This window comes from Melanaphis sacchari, unplaced genomic scaffold (assembly GCF_002803265.2).
Source record: "Melanaphis sacchari strain LSU unplaced genomic scaffold, SCAv2.0 Contig42_pilon_pilon, whole genome shotgun sequence".
Classification (NCBI taxonomy): Eukaryota; Metazoa; Arthropoda; class Insecta; order Hemiptera; family Aphididae; genus Melanaphis; species Melanaphis sacchari.
In genome coordinates this window covers 576,226-591,600 of record NW_020271275.1, presented here as the reverse complement: position 1 = coordinate 591,600, position 15,375 = coordinate 576,226, and the positions used below count along the sequence as shown (strand labels likewise).

At 28.8% G+C, this 15,375-nt stretch overlaps 4 protein-coding genes and 1 pseudogene across 4 annotated transcripts; 4 read left to right on the top strand and 1 right to left on the bottom strand.

The window, feature by feature from the left end:
- The first annotated feature begins 363 nt into the window (after positions 1-363).
- LOC112597564 (histone RNA hairpin-binding protein) lies at positions 364-3,232 on the top strand. Its single transcript, XM_025343667.1, has 4 exons — positions 364-1,484; positions 1,690-1,800; positions 1,862-2,035; positions 3,007-3,232. The coding sequence occupies exons 1-4, from the start codon at positions 931-933 to the stop codon at positions 3,173-3,175; spliced, it is 1,008 nt and encodes a 335-aa protein (XP_025199452.1). The 5' UTR covers positions 364-930; the 3' UTR covers positions 3,176-3,232.
- A 1,618-nt stretch (positions 3,233-4,850) lies between these two features.
- LOC112597589 lies at positions 4,851-6,228 on the bottom strand. Its single transcript, XM_025343700.1, has 3 exons — positions 5,816-6,228; positions 5,616-5,751; positions 4,851-5,553 (listed from the first exon to the last, which is right to left on the bottom strand). The coding sequence occupies exons 1-3, from the start codon at positions 5,959-5,961 to the stop codon at positions 4,987-4,989; spliced, it is 849 nt and encodes a 282-aa protein (XP_025199485.1). The 5' UTR covers positions 5,962-6,228; the 3' UTR covers positions 4,851-4,986.
- Positions 6,229-6,668: 440 nt separating this feature from the next.
- On the top strand, positions 6,669-9,039 carry LOC112597548 (phosphoglycerate mutase 1). The gene is made up of 4 exons (XM_025343638.1): positions 6,669-6,891; positions 7,989-8,221; positions 8,333-8,597; positions 8,773-9,039. The coding sequence occupies exons 1-4, from the start codon at positions 6,792-6,794 to the stop codon at positions 8,937-8,939; spliced, it is 765 nt and encodes a 254-aa protein (XP_025199423.1). The 5' UTR covers positions 6,669-6,791; the 3' UTR covers positions 8,940-9,039.
- A 1,582-nt stretch (positions 9,040-10,621) lies between these two features.
- On the top strand, positions 10,622-11,149 carry LOC112597500 (receptor expression-enhancing protein 5-like). The gene has a single exon (XM_025343572.1). It carries the CDS (start codon positions 10,622-10,624, stop codon positions 11,147-11,149), a length of 528 nt encoding a protein of 175 aa, XP_025199357.1.
- Positions 11,150-12,351: 1,202 nt separating this feature from the next.
- LOC112597577 lies at positions 12,352-14,483 on the top strand (annotated as a pseudogene).
- Positions 14,484-15,375: the final 892 nt, after the last annotated feature.

Sequence of the window (15,375 nt, the reverse complement as noted above, 5' to 3'; positions counted from 1 at the left end):
GCAATCTTCCGAATTCAAAATTATATTTTTATTCTTAGACTAATCGTAGTTGTTATTGTATAGATACTGTCAGTTTAACAATTGTATTGAAAAACGCCGGCACAAAATTCTGTTGGTATACTAAAAAATAATTTTTAGTTATTAATTATTACAAAAAAAAAATAGTCATATTTAATTTGTAGAATGATAACTTTCAGTGTTTTCAATTGCATTTAAATTTATGTCATATAAGAAATGAGAATTTATGTGTCTTGGTACGACTGTACTGGTAAAAATACCGATTTCCCGCGAATTTTGTTTACATCGGTATCTAGTGCATACTGCTTAGTATATTTAATTTTAACAATAAATATTAAATAATAAGTAATAGCCAAATTATTTGATGATATGTTTAATATTATTTATGTTAATGTTATTAATTTTTGATTATATATTTTCATTGTTAAGTTACTACGCCATTTCAGAGCGTTGCTGCGTTTCAATTTTGGAATATTTTTTCCAACAGTTTTATGGAAAAACGAAAAATATTGTACAATCATATTTCGTCAAAGGCACAAAGGGTTCGACTGTAGTTTGTCACGATTGCTGTAAGGTAGGCGTCAGGTAGTCAGAGACTCAGAGTCCGATTTTGAATATTTTGATTTATGTTCAGTGTTCGTAAGTCGTCACTTCGTAGTTTTCTAAGAAACTGAATTTATCTATTAGTGTTAGCCGATAAAACGCAATTTTTATCGTCAAACGTTCTAGTGTTCTACTATACTAACATTACTTTTCATTGTCATAGCATACAATTGGTTATCACGCGATACGTTACAGGCTACAGCTGACCCTTAGTTATTATTTATATCATTCGCACGCTTAAATTAGTCAAATTACTCTCTTCGTTTGTACGTCATCTCGCCGCGCGACTTGTTTCGTTACGATATCGCGATGGCCGACGTAGAACGAAAACTTAAATCTACTGTCATTGATCTATCCGGCAAAAGTTGGGCCGAACTTTGTGACAGTTCTCAATCATCACAGTCGCAGACGGACACCGATTCACCACTGAAACTTGTCGACGAGCCAAGCAAAAAGAATGGCGATGATGATGACGATCTGTATGACATGGTTTTCAAGCCAGTCAAAAAGGAGTTTGTCAAAGCCCCAACCCAGGATGATCTTAGTTTGACTTCCTTTATGAATAATGTACATATGGTAACGCCGATCAAACAGGAAAATGATGAAAAAACACTTACGTTTGATGAAGATACCATTTGTAGTCCATTTGTAAAAAAAGAATCAAAGACAACATCTGGTAATAATCCTAAAGAGTCGGTGTGTAAAGAACAAAACCCGAAAAAAGATTTACAGCATGCTAAGAGAAGATTAACTTCTGAGAGTGAATCTGTTGTTACTGATTCCGTGTCACCTGAGCGGGTCAACAAAGTTAATAAAAAATCCACAGAGCATAAAAATATACATGACTCTGAATCAAGTCCCAAGTAAGCATGTATTTTTATTAAATAATTTAATAAAATAAATAAGCTTATTGCTTATTAAAATGTTTTTAATCTTTTAACCACTATTCAATATTATAAGTGTCTAGGGATCATTAAAAAGTACTGGGTTATATCACATAGAAAAAGTACATTTCAAATTATGCATATTTTAATGATTGACATTTTATGTTTTATTTTTTTTTTGAAGAGTAAAATTGGAACGCGAAACAGACCCTAATATTTTAGCAAGAAGACAAAAACAAATAGATTTTGGTAAAAATACTATTGGATATGTCAAATATCTAGAACAGGTTCCTAAGTATGGATTTTTATATTTTTATAAATTAACTAAATAAATTATTGTTGGTATTATTTTTTAGACATGAACGTTCTAAAAGACATCCTAAAACTCCACCAAAAAATTTAAAATATACTAGACGAGCTTGGGATGGTTTAATTAAAAACTGGAGAGTTAAATTACATTTATGGGACCCTGATAGAAAACATGATGATGATGATGCACTGACCACGGGTTCAAGTTCAAATTTGTGTTCGTAAGTAAATGAATATAAAAAATTTGTGCTTTATATATATTGAAATAATTGAAAGTAAAGATTGCCAGTTTTATTTATATAATATTTAGGATTGATAGTTGGTCTGATAATGATTTAAATCATCTAAATTATTTGTGTACATTGTGTAATGAGTATTATCATTTAATCAATCTGGATTTGAGTTTAAAATCAAGAATTTGAATACTTTTCCAATGTATTAGTGTTAATGGCTTAATTGATATTTTATAACTACATTTTTTTTTTTTGTGAATTGATATTTTATAATTAAGATATTAGTATGTTTTTTCAATTTTATCAGATTAACTGAGATATGTAGTTTTTTTATCAGGATATATTAGGGCCACATGTAACTATAATAGGTTCTGTTTATTGTATACTCATTAAACAATATTCAAATTGTGTAATTTTAATATAAATTATATAATCAAATATTAAAAGAAAAAATTATTTACTTTATATACTGCTTCTAGCAGCTAATTTCTTAATAAGATAATTTGAATTAATTTTATTTAATAAATCCTTCTCATCAATCATCAACATAAAACATTTTAAAATGTCTCGGACTAATGTATTTTTTTAAGTAGTATGTACACTGTACAGCTTCAATAAACTAATGAATCTAGAACCAGAATAAATAAAGTATTATTTATTAATACACAAAACTTATAAAATTATAATTTGAATTAAAATCTTTAGTAAAATGTCAATATTGATGATGCAAACATGAACTTTAACATAAACTTCTTTAGCTCCTTCAAAATAAACATAAGTAAACTAATGAAATTTAAAAATGTTCATGTTTCATTTAATTAATTTTACTGTAAAATTATGGTTGAATAAATAATATAATCTTGCAAGAATAGAATGTAATTTACAATATTGTCATGCTTGATACACAATATATCATGAAAATATATCAACATGTAGATAATATTGTATTTAATTTATAGACTAGGATCAATGACTAGTTTGGACTCAAGTTCTCAGGCCTCAGATTCAAGGCCATCAACACCACCACCAAGTTCTGAAGATTCATCACAACAAAAAAGGGAAAACCAAGAAGATGGTCTTACTCCAAATCAATTGAAGTTTAAGAAATCTAAAACTTATAATAATTAGATACCTATTTATTTATACATTTTACACCTATAAATTTATTGACCATTCATTAAAATATTTTTGAATATCTGTAGGTTATATATTATGTATATTATATTTAGTTATAAAATGTTTATTTTTTTTTCTATATAGTAAAAACTAAACATGCGTTAAATGTTAAAATTAATGGATACCAATTTTTATTTTATTCTAATAACTCTATTTGATTAAAAATATTAGTTACTTAATTTGAATGGATATATATAACTATCTAGGTATGTATAAATTATTTTTATTTTTATTTTTGTAACAATCTTCATATTGATTTAGTTTTACATATTTTGTACTGTGTTCCATTTTTATTGATTGGAATCTTGTTCGAACAATAAAATCTTTCATAGTTTTATTTTGTACTAATTTATAACAATTTTTAATTTATGTCTATTTATTACTTTTATTTTATTACTATGAAATATATTAAGAATTAAATATTGAATATATATATATTTGTAATACATCCACTTTGTATATTTGATATTTAAATAGACATATTATGTCATGAACAGTATATAAAATTCTAATTATTTAACCATTACTATACATTTAATTTTTTTATGTACATATATAGTGGAAATTATTCAATACTTACAAAATCTTAGTCTTTAGTGGCCTTTCTCATGTATATTTCTATCATTTTGTATGATTTCAGTGCATTTGACCACACTACGTTATTCCTCTGATGTCAAATGAAGTGAAATTTAATTAATTATATTATTAAGAAATAAGTACTGCAAACTGTTATTTTATTATTACAAATCAGGTCTTAGCTCCAAGTTAAAAATAATTTATTGATTTTAAAACATTATCAAAAAGGTATTGCAAGACATAACATTGTGCGAATTAGATTGTTATGAGCAAGATCCAAAAGTTGTAGCAAATGCATTTTTTTTCTTGGTTCATCTTAGAACATCTAAAATAGGATATAAATATGTTTCACATTTATCTTATTTTATATACAATAATTTATTTTGCTATTTTTTTTGCATATTTACATTTTTATTGCTATTTTGCTAATTTAGTGTTTTTAGTACTACTGTTGGGTATATTTTTACATAATATATGAAATACTCGCATTTTGTTGAAAATAATGATTAATTTGATTATATTTTTAAAAATATTTAAATTCTTAGAAACATTTTTTACTTTTCAACTGTAAATTGTAAAATAACTTTTAATTTTTTTGATTTTTCGAGCTATTATAGCGCATATATTGGAATCTTTAAGTGCATATTCAAGAGCTAAAAAGTAACATTTTTATTGCTACACCTTATGAGCCTTGGTTATGAGTGTAGTTTATGGTATGCAACAGGTCTTAAAAGGGATATATTATAAATATTGCCAAACTTATAAACAGTATCAGTTAATAAAGAACTTAAAATATTTCAGATAGTTTCTTAAAGGATTTTTGAAAACCAGTACACATTAAGAAAAAATTTAGCTATAACAAGAGTATTACTTCACTATAAGGCGAGTATACAAATAGTTGACACAGAGGTACCTTCTATACCCAATAAATTAGAGTATAATATTATATTTTAAACAGTACATGGAATTAATTCCTCATTATATTAAAATTAATAGTATAACAAATTATATCAGATAAATTTATAACTATATTAAATATTTCAGTCTGGGTATTCATGAGAAATAAAATATACATTAAAAACAAATTATAACCAGTACAACGACAAAATACAAATAGCATTCCATTACCAATCTTGTCACAGTTTGTAGATTACAGTAACATATTAACATTTAAACAAAATATAATATTATAAAACATTCTTATCATGTAATGCGTTTAACAACAAATCAAACTTTTTATTTAATGTTTCAATTTTATTTTCAATTGTATTCATTTGAACAGCCATACTCTGAAGTTTGTCCTCTACTTTTTTTTCAAATTGTTTAAAATTAATCGATATGAATTGATCACCCTTCGGATCATTATTTGGAAATTCACGACTTTCCTTATTATTAAAAATCGACATCAAAATATCATTATCAATTGATTTTGATTGTTTAAGACTTAACGTGGAAAACAATTTTAAAGCATTTAAGTCTAATGGTTTTGACTCCAACATATTTTGAACATTCTGCATATTTATTGGGCCCAAGAATTTGTTAGAATGCTTTTTCATTTCAGTTAAATAAATAACTATGCCAAAAATCCAAATGAAATCAAAATTATTATATTGTTTTAATTTTAAAGTACATTTTGTACTGTCAATTGGTATCACATGAGAGTACATTTGAAATCCATCAATATTACTGTGACAAATAGACTGATGTATAGAAATATATTCTCCAGTCTTCCCGAAAAGTTCTATGATTCTGGCCTGAAAAACAAAAAACATTGCTCTCATTAAAATATTCATACTACAAAATAACATTATTGTACCTCAGAACACACAGCTATTGTATCAATTACATGCATCGGATCACAATTGATATTAATGAATAAATCACTTAAATGTTCAGGTTTCTCAAAATTCACACTCTTGCAATCTAATTCCATTATTAATTGTAATATATCGCTGCAATAATAATTACAATAATAAATAATAATTATTAATTATACTTTAAAAAAAATTGTAATACAGTTTTTCGGGATCAATGTCTGATTGCTTTGGACGAGCCACAACACAGTCTTCGATGTCCATTCCATCAACGTTTGATGGCCAGTCACACTTGACTTTTATAGCGTTAGTATGAAACATAGTGAAATCCGCAGGATCGTTTGTCATTTTAATTCTCAAGTAAAAAATGTCGTTTAGACTTTTAAGTTTACAAATGCTTAAAATTAAACATCTAATACTATGAATTGTTCAACTTTAGCACTGTCTGTTTATTTATAATTTAAAATAAATTCATTGGTCATCACTAAATATTAAAGATAAATAATAAATTATTTGTTAATAGTGTTATTAGTTGATCATATATTATATAATTTAATATAATTATTAATATTTAAGTATGAAGTTCGTACTGGTCGTAATTTTCCGGTGTTCGTACTTTTTGGTTCTGATAAGCTATTAATAATATTATCACAAATTAAGGTATATATTGTATATCTTTTTTTTAGTGATTAAAATATATACATTTTCATGGATGAAGTTCAAAATTAATTTTTTTCACCATGATATTTTATACCCACATGGCACATATTATTATTTCCCCTTCAAATAAACGGAATTGTAAAGGCTAGAACTCGAAAATGTATTATAGTTCATTGGTAACGTATTTGATTTTTCATAAAAAGCTAGGGTTTTTTTTGAGTAATATAATGTTTTAGTGGTATAAATCTATGGTCTTCTTAACATTTTAATTAGTTCAAACTCCTAAGTAGGTTTTGTCGAATTGTTTCAGTGGAGCTCTTAAAAGTCATTGACATTTTGAAGTTTGGTAACACTTGGTCTTATGCTTATCAGTAGTGACGTCACGTAGTATTTCTTGTTTATTGAAATTTGACTTTTAGGGAATGACAAGGTTATAAAAAGTTTCAATTCAATTCACCTTCAATAGTTCGTTAGAAGACTTCAATATTTCCAAATTTCCGATTTTCATACGAAATACAATGGCTAAATACAAGGTAGTGATGGTTAGACATGGCGAAAGTGAATGGAACCAAAAAAACTTGTTCTGCGGATGGTATGATGCTTCGTTGAGCCCTAAAGGTTTGTTACTTTCATATACTATAGTTAAGGGTGGGTGTTTGTTAATAGGGGGATGCCTCAATAATATTATGTTAGATCTGAAAAGATTATAGGAATATAATTCTAATATTCCCAAACATCTGAATATCTAAGAATTTTATTAACAATACATGTTACTGTAACCAGTAGCGAAAGAAGTTTTTCGAAATTAAAACAATTAAAAACGTATCTGCGTTCAACATTGATGGACGGAAAACTAACATCTCTAGCAATTCTTTCTACTGAAAAAAATAGCCCAAAAAATACATTTCTCAGAAATTATTAAAAATTTTGCAAATTCAAAAGCAAAAAAAGTCTATCAAGGTTTAGAATCTTTTTTTATGTTAAAATTTATATTCATAAATTACTGATTAATAATTATAATATATGAATGTTTTGTTTGTTATTTTAAAGAAAATAATACAATCTGTATACTATATGTATTACAATAAGTTTAAGGGTAGTTTTGAAGTATGATTTAAATATAGGTAAAGAAACCATCAAATTATGGCACTTGGATTCATGGGTGTATCCAGAAATTTTTCAAAGGGAGGTCCACATTTTTATGTGATTAATTAAAATTACTTATAATTTGGTACGTTTTGCCAACTGAACATGGGCTACCGATAAGCATTGCATATTGTAACGGTGACCAGAAGACGTACTGCCATTTGGCACATTCTGTTCGATATTTTATTATAATATACATTATACATTTACGATATAAAATATCAATTAAACTATATTTCTGTGGTTTGCACTTTAAGCATTCAGTTAATCAATGGTGGGGTCTAGACCTAGAAATCCCCTAGGGTATACCCTTGCTTGGATTTAATTTAATTAAAATAAAATTACTACTATTTATATGGGAAGGGGTACATATTTGTATTATATTTACTGACTACAGTGCATTTATTACGTATTTTTTTTTATTAAAAGAATTAGTTCTTCAAATGTTTTGGAATCAGGTTTTTTATTAGTGTACCTGAAGTTTATTTTGAGTTATATGTCAATTTGATGATGATACTCTATTAATTTCAATTCAATAAGGGCTTATACCATTATTTTTTGTTGAGTAGGTGAAGAAGAAGCAACAAGTGCTGGTAAAGCATTGAAACAAGGCAATTACAAATTTGACATAGCCCACACGTCCGTATTGAAGAGAGCACAAAACACTCTGGGTGCAATATTAAAAGAACTTGGACAAGAAGACATTCCGATATCTAAAACTTGGCGTTTGAATGAAAGACATTATGGTGGCCTTACTGGATTGAATAAATCTGAGACTGCAGCCAAATATGGTGAAGAACAGGTAATAATTACACTTATTTAAATTGTTCGTTATTTTAACATCAAATTTATAAATTTAATTTTCATATTTAATTCTGGCATTAATGTTTATTGTTTAATATTATGTTTTCAGGTTCAAATATGGAGACGTAGTTTTGACACTCCTCCACCAGCCATGGATACAGACCATGCTTACTATGATCAAATCGTAAATGACCCACGCTACAAAGATGAACCTTCAAAGGAGGAGTTTCCTATGTTTGAATCATTGAAATTGACAATTCAGAGGACATTGCCTTACTGGAATGATGTAATTATTCCTCAATTAAAAGAAGGAAAACAAATATTGATAGCTGCTCACGGAAACAGTCTTAGAGGAATTGTCAAACATTTAGACAGTAAGTTTTTAATTGTGTACAATCAGTATTCATTTTTGAGTATTAGTTATAATTTCGAGAAATTTTATTGAGAAGGTACATTGATTTAGACAATTTTTTTTTTATTATTAAATACGTTGTCTAAATAATAATTTAAAAAATAGGTTTGTTTGTTTACATTATCTGTGTTTTTCAGATTTAACAGAAGACCAAATCATGTCTCTTAATTTACCTACTGGTATACCATTTGAATATGAATTAGATGAAAATTTTAAGCCCGTGGTTTCAATGAAGTTTTTGGGTGACGAAGAGACTGTGAAAAAGGCAATTGAAGCTGTTGCTGCACAAGGCAAAGCAAAATGATCGTTGAACAAAAACAAACCTAATCAACTAAAAAATAATTTAAATACTTATTAGTTGCATAAAATTTTTAAATGTATTCTTTACATTGTATGTTATTAAATTATCTATGCGAATATTAGATAAATATATCAATTAATACACTAGTACATTAGATACAGTTGAAAAATATTTTTATGTACACAGATAGTATACATAGTATTGTTTATAGTGTGAAAATATTGAAATATCATAAATTAAAATTTAGAGAGACCTGAATGTAGTCTGATTACTTAAAGGTATTTACTTGCTATTTGTAATTTATAGTTTAATTGTTAATATTAACTCCATATGTCCTATTATACGTTGCATTTATTTCTTCTATCTCCAAAAATTATAAATATCTATTTAGACCATTGACTGTAGTTATAAACTTTTAATTTTTCAATACATCTATATTGACTATTTTAAATCTTTTCTTGAACTTTTCTTGTATTTCAATTTTCCACTTTTTTTTTTTGACTAACAAATCAGTTTTATTTTCAAATGATAAATATGTTTTGATCATGGTCATTCTATCATTGTAATTACTACTAACCATGTTTTTTTGTTTATGCTGTATGCTAAAATATGTGGAAAACTTTTCGATATTAATTCGTATATTTGTGATTCCTCTTTACCTATGTTGCAGTCTCAATGTGTGTCCTTTATAAATATATTGAATGATAAAATATTAAATAAGTAGTAAATTAGTATTATAAACTATCTAAACGCTGTGTTGCAAAACTACCTTAAAAAAAAAATGATTAGAATTTACCAAAATATTTGTCTCTAAAATACTTTTACACGGTATTCATACTGTCATTTTCAAGTACAAAATAATTCAAATTGCTACTATTATGTAATTATTTTTCCAAGCTTCTCATAATATTTACTACTACTGTAAGAATTGATGGTTAATAGTATGAAGAAATTTGATCATTTTACATTATTGACTTGGACAGCATATTTTTTTATTGATAATAAATTTAGCAAGTGGTTATTATGCAATATTTTATATTAGACGAGAAAAATAAATATTTTAATAACTAGTGTCGAGCATAACGATATGATGCCATCTATTTAATATATTTAGTGCCTACTAGAAAGTTTTATATAAAAAATCTTGGATTCTAAGAAAAACGTTTAAATACCAATACCTACAATAATAGTTCCAAACGCTTAAGACGGCACTGTTAAATCATGACTGTCGAGAAAAAAAGTCTTCGAGGCTGATTTATTTAAAAAAATCTCAACTATGTATTTCGACGTGGATCCAAATTCGATGACATCGGTTATCGGATCACAGTTTTACATTGTGTGTAGCAGCAAAACGGAATGATTATCGTCGATCTTAAGCATTTTATTGCGTAGGTAATATCGAAAGGCAATCGATGGTGGAGATTTCGCGAGCAACGACGGCGCGTAGGTACCTATACAATATATTAATATCACGTCGACTGGTTTTCGTATCTGGCCAAACGATAATAATATTGTTTTGCCGTTTCTGTGGCAAACCTCGGGGTAATGGTGATCGTCAAGCGTAGCCAAACAAACATATTGTGACAAACGCCGGTCCGATAGCTACAAAATAATAATACTGTTATTTAACAACGGTCCTTCCTGTAATATCCTGCGACCCAAACATGCAGAAAAAACAGTATGAAATGGCCAAGACCATAAAGATGGAAACCGTCATGGACGCCATCAACGACGCGTTATACGACAGATCGAAACCATGGGACGCGGCGTTCGGGAAGGCCGAGGCGCTGACCGGTTGGTCCAGGTTCAAGGTGCTGATGTGCATCCTCCTGGTCAACTCGGTGCTGCTCGTGTACGGGGCCAACGCGAAAGTGACGAGCAACATCATCGGGCTCGTCTACCCGGCGTTGACCACCCTATCGCTGACCGTCTCCTCGTCGCTGGTGTGGCGGAAGTACGACCGCGTGTCCACCGCCGATCAGGCCCGGAACGAGAAGTTCACGTACTGGATGACGTTCACGGCAGTGTTGATCGCGGAATCGCTCTGCCGGCCAGTGGTGCGACTCATCCCGTTGTACCGGACGTGCAGGACGTGGTTTTTGGTTTGGTGTTTCGCGCCGATCCGTCACAACGGTTCCGGGTACATATTCGACATGGTCGTACGACCGTGCTTCAAGTGCGGCGTTACTCTGAGACCTCTTTCGAGAGAATAAGACGTGTCTCTATTGGTTTTGTTTCACAAATTTTGAGTTATAGTTATAGATTTTAAATCCAATATCATATAGTTTTATCGCGATTTTATGACGCTTGTTGTCTATTATCATTTATCGCGCCATACCTAGATGTTAAATGTGCGGGCGGTGTCTACGAGCGCATACACATTTCAATTTAATTTAAAATATTTTTAAATATTCAATAATATACATATAAGTAATAGCTAATAACTAGGGAACGGATTTGAATGCAAATTGCATTTTTTTCTGATTGTCCGAAAACATTGGTTTCCAAGCAAAAATTTCATTTCATACATCAAGGAATTAAAAAATTTAACTTTTATTTAGCATTTTTAAGATTTTATTACATTTTTTAGACCATTTTTTGACAATTTTAGTGCATTTTCAAGTTTTTTAAGTCATTTTTTCAACATTTTTCAACATTCATTCTAAAAAAATAAAAATACCTAAATAATAATAATAATAAATATTTAGGTATTTTTATTTTCATAATTAAGTTACGAAATTACGAAATTATTGTTGACACGTGTAGACACAAAATACATACATACAAGTTGTATGCCGGTGGCTTAGACATTTTAATAGATAATTGAGAGTTAAAATTAATTAAGGTTGTATTGTATTTAAATATTTTTTATCAGATTTTTTATAATAATGTGTAATATAAACACATTTTTAAAGTTTTTTAATGCATTTTTTTAATGTTAAAGCATTTTTTTAAGGCTTTTAAAACTACCAATTTGAAAAAAAAAATATAACAATAAATTTTATAAATAATTTGTTTAGTTCAATCCCTAGCAAAATTTTTAAAAATAAGTCTAAATCATTTCAATATTAACTTTGTATTTTTTATTAAAACTCTACTTATTGTAAATTGTCTTGATCCTATAACAACTAACAAGAGTAGAATGAAAAAGATAGCTCCAGCCACTCATCCTACTGGTTCATCCCTATGCAGTCTTGTGCATCCCGATTTCGTCGGGTGCTCATTCTGCCACCACGCCTACCGCTGCCCAATCCGCTACGTAACCGAGATATATTTTTTTGCGCGCCCGCATAAGACAATATGCATATCACATACGTGAGCAACATTATCAGTTATCAAAAATGTTTTTATCGGTCATCAAATAAAATGTTATCATTTTTTGCACACTTTTCACTCTGTGTTTAATTTTTAAACTTCGTGTAAGTTATTTTTTTTTACAACGATAGCTGGGTCGATTGAAAGAATGGCTACAATTTACAAGGAAAATAACTTTACATTTATTCCACCTACATCGCCTGTTAAACTGATCAATTCATCCAAGTACACCTTAAACTTTGCCGGTCGTAAGTTTTTGAATATAGGACTTAATCCTAGAAATTAATTTAACACAATGGTGCAATTAATCATTAATCACACCTTCGTGGTATGTAAATACTATACCAGAATTTTTTATGACGTGTATTCGCGTTAATGGGAAATATTTTTTCCTTCATATTGGACCAACCTCAAAAATTTAAAATAACCTCATTTATCGAGACTAGTATTTATAAATTATCGATTATGATATATCAAGGTCAAAATACGTTTGTCATTAAGTCAAAAACACAGGATGGGTGTAGGGTTCTATTAAATCGCTCGGATTTGATGCAGCTTCAATATCTAGAATGGCCAATTCACGAAACAGCTGTACGAAATTCAATCATCATACGATCATTAGTTTTAAATCAGTTTGAGATTATTGGCGATTATATTTTATCAAAAATTTACGTGACGAACAAATTATTGAATCTACTTCTAAAGAAGACGTAAACTTAATCAGCCAGTTCAAAATGTAGGTATGTAGTCACACAATTAGCCAAACAATGGACACAACGGTGGAACGGGGAACACTCACCAGAGGTAAAAATATTTTTTATTTATATCACTTGTAAAAATGTTTATTTAATTTTAATTATTATTATTATTATTTTTTAGTTAATCATTGATGTCATACCACAGCCGTCAAATACCATTCAATCGTGTGTCTAAATTATTCTATTGATCAATCACAAGCACAAATAATTAAACCTTTAAATTATTCTACATGACGTATAAATGTTTATTGTATTTTTATTTTCAGTTATTCATCAAACCAGCAAGCAGCAACCATTTCACCATTGCCGCCGCTATCGCCACCAATCATATCACCAAACGACCAACGGAAAGTAGCCGACAAATACGATCGTCTATTTTCTGATATGCAGCCATTATCGGAAACTGGTGACTATGATTCAGTCTTATCAACAATGTATTTAGTGCCAAGACGTAGTAAGAATATGCAGCCCGCGCAGACCTACCCATTGAGAATATCATCATCGAGTTTTGTAAACATGGAGCAAGATGGCCATACATCTGATATAAATGAAGTAATTTTTATAATTTAATATTTAACATTAAAAAAAAAAAATTTGTGTTTATATATTTTATTTATTTTTTCAGTCGGACAATGTTGATGGTCCACGGTCCACTGTTCAAAGTCTACAGTTATTTGATGGAAAGGATTGACCAGATTTCTTCAATTTACCACCGAATACCCCACACCATTACGTAAAGTAGTAAAACCCCAACTATTTTAATATTTGTATAATAATTTATGTAAAATAAAAACAACTATTTAAATATTTGTATAATATTTTATGTAAAATAAAATGTAATTCGGAATTCGTGGTGAAACATAACTTGGTTAGGCATGAAAAAAATCATGCGGGTGTGCGTACCCATCTTTTTAGTGTTCCATTGTATTCAGTTACAAGACCAACCTTTTCAAACATTTTAAAATATTTCATGGTAGGTATGTATTCTTGTTTCCCGTTTTAAAAATTTATTTATATAGGTAGTATTTATTACTAGGTGACATTCAGACACCGCTGATAGGAAATATTCAGATCGCGCCTCACATATTTGTCTCCAACATACCACCTGCAACAGTTTCGGAAACTCTAGCCCGATTATAGAACCACTGAACAAGATAAAAAAAATCAACGTTTCAATTTCCATCTATAGAACTTGTGAAAAATAATCAAGATTCATTAAACAACAAAAACGAAGCTTTAAGAATATACGACTGAATTAAATCTTATGACATAGACAATAGATGTATAGACCTAAAATAAAAAAAAAACAGAAGTGTACATTTAGGTAAAAAAGAAATTAAACTTGACGACAATACGTCGACTATTGAATACATGTTTTACCCGATAACACAAGGACTCGGAAATTTAATATTTTAAAAATCTCTGAAAATATATACGAATAACGATTTAAAAACATATTAAAAAAAATACATTCGTATATCTATTTATTAAAATGTAATTAATATCGGAGTGTAGGCGCCCACCTAGTATATAATTCTAATTTCAATATATGTGTTATTTTCTTTTAACCGTATCATTATTATATAAATAATACCTTGTTATAACGTGTAATATGTTGACACATTGTAAGTTTTAATAAATAAAAAAAAAAAAAAAATTAATATAATATGTGACCAAAACTCAAAAGCCAACTCAGTCATACATATAATAATATAATAATAAAAATATAAATAATACTAAAAAATTAATGATGAAATATATCGCGTATCACTTTTTTAATGATATCGCGTTACCGTGTAGTGCCGTCACTCACTTTTGAACACGAATATAACCATGAAGAAAAAAAACTTCAAATGTTGACGATGGTTTGGATTCCGCGACTCAAGCGATGATGATTAAACCGCAAATATAATATTAAAAAAAAAAAAAAAAATGAAACGACCAAAAATATAAATTGAATGCCCGACACACTGGAAATGGATCCTGATGATGACGTGTATAATTGCAACGATTGATCATACGGTGACGACGATGCACTGGAGAAGACAAAAAAATTATGTCTATGTTCGGGAGGCCGGTTCGTCTAGACGCTTCTATGTCTTATCGGCAAAAACCCGTGACCGAGATGCATGTTATTGTCATCGTTGGAATTGACACCGAACAATAGCACTTACAATAGTTGGATAAATACACTTGACATCGATTGAATCAAATATGAGATGACAAAACTTTACCTCGCTGTATTTTACATATGGAGTATAATGAATATAATCCTAAATAATCAACATTTTATAAAGTATTTGCTATGAGAAAACGGTTTGTAAATGATTCTTAAAAATTGTATAAATATATATATTTTTTAAATT

What these genes read in the sequence shown, in the direction of transcription:
- LOC112597564 (XM_025343667.1), top strand. Translation starts at nt 931, where the DNA reads ATGGCCGACGTAGAACGAAAACTTAAATCTACTGTCATTGATCTATCC. An exon ending in TATCTAGAACAGGTTCCTAA is followed by an intron (nt 1,801 to 1,861) that starts GTATGGATTTTT and finishes ATTATTTTTTAG; the next exon opens with ACATGAACGTTCTAAAAGAC. An exon ending in TCAAGTTCAAATTTGTGTTC is followed by an intron (nt 2,036 to 3,006) that starts GTAAGTAAATGA and finishes TTTAATTTATAG; the next exon opens with ACTAGGATCAATGACTAGTT.
- LOC112597589 (XM_025343700.1), bottom strand. Translation starts at nt 5,961, where the DNA reads ATGACAAACGATCCTGCGGATTTCACTATGTTTCATACTAACGCTATA. An exon ending in GACATTGATCCCGAAAAACT is followed by an intron (nt 5,752 to 5,815) that starts GTATTACAATTT and finishes TTATTATTGCAG; the next exon opens with CGATATATTACAATTAATAA. An exon ending in CAATAGCTGTGTGTTCTGAG is followed by an intron (nt 5,554 to 5,615) that starts GTACAATAATGT and finishes TTTGTTTTTCAG; the next exon opens with GCCAGAATCATAGAACTTTT.
- LOC112597548 (XM_025343638.1), top strand. Translation starts at nt 6,792, where the DNA reads ATGGCTAAATACAAGGTAGTGATGGTTAGACATGGCGAAAGTGAATGG. An exon ending in TGCTTCGTTGAGCCCTAAAG is followed by an intron (nt 6,892 to 7,988) that starts GTTTGTTACTTT and finishes TTTGTTGAGTAG; the next exon opens with GTGAAGAAGAAGCAACAAGT. An exon ending in AATTGTCAAACATTTAGACA is followed by an intron (nt 8,598 to 8,772) that starts GTAAGTTTTTAA and finishes TGTGTTTTTCAG; the next exon opens with ATTTAACAGAAGACCAAATC.
- LOC112597500 (XM_025343572.1), top strand. Translation starts at nt 10,622, where the DNA reads ATGGCCAAGACCATAAAGATGGAAACCGTCATGGACGCCATCAACGAC.